This window comes from Anoplophora glabripennis, unplaced genomic scaffold (assembly GCF_000390285.2).
Source record: "Anoplophora glabripennis isolate ALB-LARVAE unplaced genomic scaffold, Agla_2.0 scaffold105, whole genome shotgun sequence".
NCBI lineage: Eukaryota > Metazoa > Arthropoda > Insecta > Coleoptera > Cerambycidae > Anoplophora > Anoplophora glabripennis.
In genome coordinates this window covers 1,209,826-1,217,636 of record NW_019416276.1, presented here as the reverse complement: position 1 = coordinate 1,217,636, position 7,811 = coordinate 1,209,826, and the positions used below count along the sequence as shown (strand labels likewise).

The following is a 7,811-nucleotide window of genomic DNA, read 5'->3' as shown; positions in this document are numbered from 1 at the left end:
CGACAAATGTTTAAATAAGCGCCAGAGCTCTCCTAATTGACGGATTCGAATTTTTCAAAAAGCGTTTGAAAACTTGAGAGCCCTTCTATATGTGATTAAATTTTCAAGTATCTAACAGCCTTGGTTTTTGCTGTGCAAAATTTTGAAAATTGGTAATTTTTTTTTCAAAATCTAGATTGCAAAATTATTATGCAGAATCTATAGAACCGATTTTGATGAAATTTGGTGTGATGATCCTACATAACATGAACTTTTCTTGAGCCAAGTATGAAGGTCCTATACTCAATTTAAAGACGCCAAAAAAATTCCCCAAAAAGTAATGTTTTTTAACTTCATTTTTGGCGTTTTTTGGTGATTTTTTCGATTTTTACAATAATAATCATGATTCATTCGATTTGAAACTAGTCATATTTTGTAAAATTTAATTACAAACACTTTTTTCCTCTTCAATTTTCGCCTAAAATCAACTCTTGAAAAGATACATAATTAAATAGGAAGAAAAATATGACATTTTTCGAATTTTTTTAACATATTGTGCCGTCAAAAGTTAAGCCCACTTTTTTATGCGCATAGAAAAATTTTCATTTCTAGTGATACTTTAAAGCCAAAAAGCCAAAAATCTCCGTGGATATACGATTCACCCAAATATGGAAACTTTGAAACAGATACGTCTGGACTATAATGATAAATCCCATGTATTTTTAAAAGAAAGTTCGTTTCTGTAGTTTTTGCCTGGTTGTGTGTGAGAGAGATAGAGTTATAGTGTGCGATAGAGATAGAGTGACTTTGTCCTCATAGTGGGCTTTTCACTCTTTGTCTCTCTCTCTGCTGTCTTCAGGAGTCTCTGGAGGGAGCGTGGGGTAGAGCGCGTGGACTTTTTAGCCTTCGTCATCGAGCTATGACGTCACAACGTATGAGAAAAAAAAACGGTTTTTGCTCGTAACTCGGAAATGGCTGGAAATATAAACAAATCTCCCCTTGGTTCTGAGTAGAGCACTCGGTGGGTGAGGCAGAGCACTATTGGTAAACAAACAATAAGAAATGGATTTGCACAAATTAAATGTATTGTTGTTTCAGTTGCTTTATGTTAGGAATAAAACTCTGGTTCTAAATTTAGAGCAGATTATATATATTTTCATTAAAATATTTCAACATCTACATTATACCTACATACATTTTCCTGTTTATATTTGTATAAATGTCTACATTACGAATTGTCAATTGTAAGGTCGACGGAGAAGCATAGCACTGCAGTATCATCGTTGTCCACGTCAAGTAAAGTGACAACCATTGTAGCATTCAGCTATAAAACAAATTAGTATAGTCAACATTAGTTGCAGTAGTAGAAGGGAGAATAGAAACGGTATGGAAACTCTGATGCTCAATATTCTTTACTTTACTCACCTCAGAATATTCTTCAGCTAAAACACTGGCGTATAAATAATCAACGTGTCCCCCAGCTGCCACTGGACATACCGTGTTTTGAATTCCATCACAAGTATCGTCTTCGAACACGACTGTCACTGATACACCGTCTGATCCTGTTGATACAGATTTCGCCTTAATGCGCTCCAATTTGACAGCTAGAAATTAACGAGACAATAGAAGATATTAAATTGTAATGATTGTAAGATTTTTTTTGACTTAAATTGTTGTGTTGCGTAAAGAAACGTGTTTTTGCACTCCTCTGTTAATTACCAACGCTATATTATTTTGCAGTATTTCTGTTTCTTCACAAACCAGGAATACCAAAAAACTCAAGATTAAAACGATCAGCATGATAGCAATCATGACCCTGGATGCTCGTACGACTAATTTTGTTGAATTTATAACTTCGTTATCAGAAGTAATTACAAACTCGTTTCTGATTGACCGAATATAACTCAAAATTACTTAAATTTGCGACTTTTTTGTTTAATTAAACGTATTTATAAATACTTACGGGTATCAAAAGAAATCAATATAGAATAATTTGATCCAAGTCCGACTACACATGGTCCCGTTGTACACTCTGTGCCGTCTATGGTCACTGTTACTTCTGGTAAAAGGAGATCCTGACCTGTAAAAAATTTTTTGGAAATTATTTGCATTGCTTTTATATGCATTTACTAATAGGTAAAATAAATGCTCAAATACATTTGAATATTTATAATATAAGAAGCTCATATTATTTTTATTTCAGAGTAAGAACCGTCGAGCTAAAGAATTCTACACTACCTAAGTAGGCCATTTTGGAAATTCATAAGTTAGGATCTTGTAAATTATGAAAATGGTTAATTAAGTAAATTGTTAACTTAATGTCGAGCGGCTCGACTGTTTTAATAATATTTTGAAAAGAGAGAAAATTTGTATTACTAATTTTATTTGTAAATAACTATAAAGGGTTTATTACAACAAACTTTTGCAAATAGTATCACCGTGTACTCAGATTTTTATTTCAACGGTGGTTTCATTGTGATCATTTTTATTTCAACTTTGTTATTTGCTGAACGAGAAAATTCAATAATATGTCGAACATACGTATGAAAAGAGGTTGCAAAGGAAATAATAATAATAATACAGTGTCTCTTCTCAAAATACCTAACGACATATCCAAAATATGTATTATAAATGATCTACTATTATAGTATAAATGGTTAAAATATACTTACAAGATTGTACATCTGTCGAATAAGCATAATTTACCAAAGCTAACAAAACCAAAGATGCCAAGACCTTCATTCTCGTACTTTTAGCTTTAGGTCACTAATATTAGACACTGAAGATGTAATGAGAAACTACACTGTGCCGTCTACTTTTATACTAAATGCCATGGATTCGATAAGATTTTCTACGGTGATTAGTATTCTTTTTCAATGCATCCGTTATTATTATCATACTCGACCCGAAAAACCCGAAATTGCGATAAGTAGTGGAATTTTTCACATAAAAACATATTGAAATTAATTTTTATTGGCAATAATCTATACAAGTGTTACAAAAATAATGCAACGAAGTTCAACCGCTGATAGTAGGTAACTCATCAAAATAAGAGGAAAAGTTTCCCCTTCAAAACAATAAAACGAAACAGGACCGATATTTTTTTCTTTCAAAATTCCTTATGACCTTGCTTGCAATCCCTAAGAACTAACATATATTTAAAATTTAGTATTAAGTAGGAATTATTTAAGACAAATGAAGCATATTATAATCAAACTTATGGTTTCTTGAAAGAAAATTGTAGCAAGTCAGAGAATGGCGTAGGTGGGACTTACACTCTGTGTATACACATCCCCTGTGAGTAACGACGAGTAAACCAAATGGATCCTGGATCGCTCAAAGGACATAATGATGAGGACCATTGTCATTCAAGTCCCCAGTAGTGATATCAAATACAGTTACTTTTTAGTACTCAGAGTAATTCGTTACTTTTATGTTGAGTACTCGTTACTTTCGTATATTATGTATAGTCGGGCCGGCACGATATGCGGCTTTTTTTCTACGCCGACTTCCCGCAAAAGTCAACCACACGCTCGAAATACCCTACACTGTCAATATTAGCAAATAAAATTTTATCCATCGTGGCTACATCTGTTCCAAGTGAACGTATTTCCTCTAAGGCAGGTCAAATAATAACAGAACTGCGCAATAATAGATTATTAAAATCCAAGTATGTAAACAAAATAATTTTTCTAAACTGCAACGATTTTTTGTTTATTCATAAAACTTTGTAGTAGCAGGCATTCGCACAAAACAGTAAATAGTTTTGAATTGATAAATTACGTTATTTGTTATTTTGGATATTTCTATTTTTATAAGACAAGAGTAGAATATATATATATTGTGTTTAAAATAAATAAATTTAAAAAATAATTGCTTATTTAAATGTTAATAAATATATAAATAATTTAAGTTTTGTATGTTTATATATTATTTACGTTCTTCAGGTGCATAGGTATCTACTATTATACTGCAGCAAACTGCGAATTAAATAATTACATTGATTAATTATTGATCTGAAATCTGAATCTGAAATCTGAAATCCACGCGTTCAGTAAATATTCCGAACCGAATCCGAGTATTACCGATTATCGTGATTACATGTATCGAAACTTGGAGAAGAATCTCTACTTAAAAAGTATCAGTATCGAATATTTTTCTCATCGATTATTCAGTATTCGTTACTTATTCAAGTAACGGATAAAAAGTAAGGAATAATTACAATATTGACATCACTAGTCCCCAACCAACGTATGTCTGGTTGGTTAAACTTACGAACGATCCCAGCTCTTGTAATAGGTGTTATAAGTTTGAAACAAAATATTTTTTATTACTGAGAAATATTTATATCCAAATGCAGGGTATCCCAGAGCTATCTTGACAGGCATTATCTCGGAAACTAGTCGAGATAGAAAGAAATGTTATATAGAAAAGGTTTTCTGCTTAAAAAGATGCGTTTATCATTTTATTTTAAAATACAGGGTGGTCCCGAGGTAATGGGCCAAAATTCATGGATAGATTCCCGATGCCAAAATATAGCGATTTAGCCGAACTTACCTTGTCCAAAGAGATACAGGGTGTTAAATGTAAAATATTATTTTAGTTTATTTCCATTTATTTCTTAATAAATGCAAATATCTACACAAAATTTTGAGTTTTGGGGTTCTTTGGGTAGAGGAATTGAAATTTGTTCATATTTTGGTGATAGTTCGTAGAGGGCGCTAGCTGCCGTAGATTGAATGTGTTGGGACGGCATAATTTTTTTGTACATTAAGATACCTCATCTTTGGTATCAAATTCTTATTTTCCTACACCTATTATTTTCCCATGAGGAACTTGCACACAAGTTTTTTTGGAAACATGAACGGAACACCCTGTGTATATGGGCTGTTACAAATTCGATTCTCACTACAGGGATCTCGAAAACAGTAAGAGATACAAACTAGCTTAAATGGGGGCAAAGTTGCATAATCAGGGGACCAACATTGTGCCTCTAAAAAGTCAGGGCTAACATGATTAGTTTTCGAAATATTTGAAAAAAAACGAAATTTTGGAAATCCGTTTTTGTTTCATTTCAGCCTTGTTTGTTTTCGTCTCCCAGGACCATCATCAACTTCGTTTTTTTACGACCCTAGAAGTTTTATTACATGTTTTGCAAGCCTTCATGACCCCCAACATTGTACTGCCTCAGTCCGAACCAGATTCCGACGTTTTGTCTCGAAAAATTCATTTTAAGTGTATTTCAGTAATTAAATAAAACCTAAAAACACCAAAAAATGTTGGTATTTAAATAATTCTTATTAAAGATAGCGAATAAAATGATTTGAAACAAAATAAACACGTTTATCTGTGCTGATAAGTGTTTGCCAATACAATTCCATGTCTTACATACGACGTTGGTAAAAATTGATTTTATCTGCACTGTACTGCGTGCTCTTTTGCACGTAATAAAAAATGATCGGACCTAATTCAGTCAAATTCATGAATCCATCGTCAGTTGAGAGAAAAAAGCAACTTTAAACCGGATGTAGGAAGTTGACATCACGAACTGCACCGACAGTGGTTCTACCAAACCGTTTATTATTTTTGCGTTATCCCTAATAAAAATTACTGAAATATCGAAGCCTTTTGGGGTCATTGTTATTACGTAATAACAACACGGTTTTGGACAAAAATTGCTCATTTCCGACTACTGGGTTTATACAGGGTGTCCCGAAATTAATGNGATAAAAACTGGTTATAACATTTTTACCAGTGTGTGTACGAAAGTTTTGATAGAAAAATATTGTCCTCCTATCTATTTTTCACAAATAAGGGATACTTGTTTTATGTCGATAAATTTAACCGTTTTCGATTTATTTCTTGTTTCACAGATATAAGTTTGGTTTTGTTAGGTTGGTAGTTTAGATATACCAAAGAAAAGTCACGAACTGGGATTCTAGGTAAAACGTCAATCCTCTGAGCCAATGACGTTTATATTATTCATGTATTTATGTACTTCGAACGATTTAGAAGGCATTCTGTTCTGTTTGCGAATTGAAAAGAAATACCTAGTTCTTTTCAGAACTCAAAAATTCGTTTATGCAGAAAATGTTGAAGATATTCAACTTGTGGTGGGAAGTACTAAGTTTGTTTCGTTACTTCTCTTCAAACAGATACAGCGATAAATTGTTTATGGTTTGAATTATGTAATATACAATAACTTCACTGCTCGGACTCTGGCACTTGAAACTTTTTCAAGGTTTTTTGATATAATCCAAATAAATAATGTAGTCAATTCTAACAACAGACTTCTTGACTTAGTGATCACTAATCATCACAACCACAGCCAAGTTGGTAAATCTATTGATATTCTTTTAAAGGAAGATGCACATCATTTCCTTTAAAACCTTTACAACAACATAATGATAATACCTAAAAACGAAATAACATTGAAATACCTACAATTTTTACAAATTTTCAACATGCAAGTAATTGTGATGATACAGTTGAAAATATGCTTTAATTTACTATTTATTGCTTTAAAAACAAATTCAGATTTATCAAACATTTCGTCCTGTATTTTTTCTTTCAATACTTGTAAATTTTGAGGTCTTTAATGATATATTTTGTTGAAGTGTTCCCATAAGATATGTCTAAAGGACTGTTTTCTGGCCACCTAAGGTTTCTAATAATATTTTTTAGTGTTCGTTGACGGTATTCGTCCTCTAAAATAAATTTTCTGATATTCCTGAAGAACTTTTGCACATTATTACAGTTTAATTATGTTTTATTTTTCGTTATCAGAATAACCCATTTTAATTTTTTTTAATTTTTAAATTAAAATGGATTGTTCTGATAATAGACTAGGCGATATTTGTTTTGGTTTGGGTGAATAGTATATCCACGGAGATTTTTGGCTTTTTGGCTTTAAAATATCACTAGAAATGAAAATTTTTCTATGCGCATAAAAAAAGTGGGTTTAACTTTTGGCGGCACAATATGTTACAAAAATTCGAAAAATGTCATATTTTTCTTCCTATTTAATTATGTATCTTTTCATGAGTTGATTTTAAGCGAAAATGGTAGAGGAAAAACATTTTTGTAATTAAATTTTACAAAATATGACTAGTTACAAATCGAATGAATCATGATTATTATTCTAAAAATCGAAAAAATCGCCAAAAATGGGTTAAAAACTTTACTTTTTAGGATTTTTTTTTGGGGTCTTAAATTGGGTATAGAACCTTCATACATGGTTCAAGAAAAGTTCATGTTATGTAGCATCATCACACCAAATTTCATCAAAATCGGTTTGATAGATCTTACGTAATAATTTTGCAATCCAGATTTTGAAAAAAAATTTGCAAATTTCCAAAATTTTGCAGAGCAAAAACCAAGGTCCTTAGATACTTGAAATTTTAATCACATATAGAAGGGCTCTCAAGCTTTCAAACGCTTTTTGAAAAATTCGAATCCTTCAAGCTCTGCCGCTTCGGCCTGCTCGAAATTGAATCGGAGAGTTCAAAACCGCGACGCGATTAAAAATTTTTAATATGTCAGCTTCTAAAGGTCGGATTTTGATTATTTTTTTTTTTAAATCGATGTCTCGCAATTTAAAAAAAAACAATTAGCGTATTTTCAAATGCCTGTCGTTAATAATAATTATTGGTCTTTCAACAGTCCGATAATTATTTACCTTTAAACTTCCTTTAATTATCAACTTTATTTTTCATCGTATCAAAGGTAAGTGCATAAAATTATATACTGTTTATCAAAGATCAAAAACAAATTTATTTAAATATTCTAAAATTGTTTAAAAAACAATTATTTTCAAAATATGTCGAAAATTA

General features: G+C 31.6%; 1 protein-coding gene across 1 annotated transcript; it reads right to left on the bottom strand.

The window, feature by feature from the left end:
- Window positions 1-1,105: 1,105 nt before the first annotated feature.
- LOC108903202 lies at window positions 1,106-2,776 on the bottom strand. The gene is made up of 4 exons (XM_018705301.2): window positions 2,652-2,776; window positions 1,943-2,059; window positions 1,405-1,583; window positions 1,106-1,303 (listed from the first exon to the last, which is right to left on the bottom strand). Exons 1-4 carry the CDS (start codon window positions 2,719-2,721, stop codon window positions 1,208-1,210), a joined length of 462 nt encoding a protein of 153 aa, XP_018560817.1. The 5' UTR covers window positions 2,722-2,776; the 3' UTR covers window positions 1,106-1,207.
- Window positions 2,777-7,811: the final 5,035 nt, after the last annotated feature.

Bases quoted from the DNA above. Each gene is read 5' to 3' on its own strand.
- LOC108903202 (XM_018705301.2), bottom strand. From the start codon at position 2,721: ATGAAGGTCTTGGCATCTTTGGTTTTGTTAGCTTTGGTAAATTATGCT. The intron at 2,060-2,651 runs GTAAGTATATTT...AATTTTTTACAG, and splicing joins TTCGACAGATGTACAATCTT to GTCAGGATCTCCTTTTACCA. The intron at 1,304-1,404 runs GTGAGTAAAGTA...TTTGTTTTATAG, and splicing joins TAGCTGAAGAATATTCTGAG to CTGAATGCTACAATGGTTGT.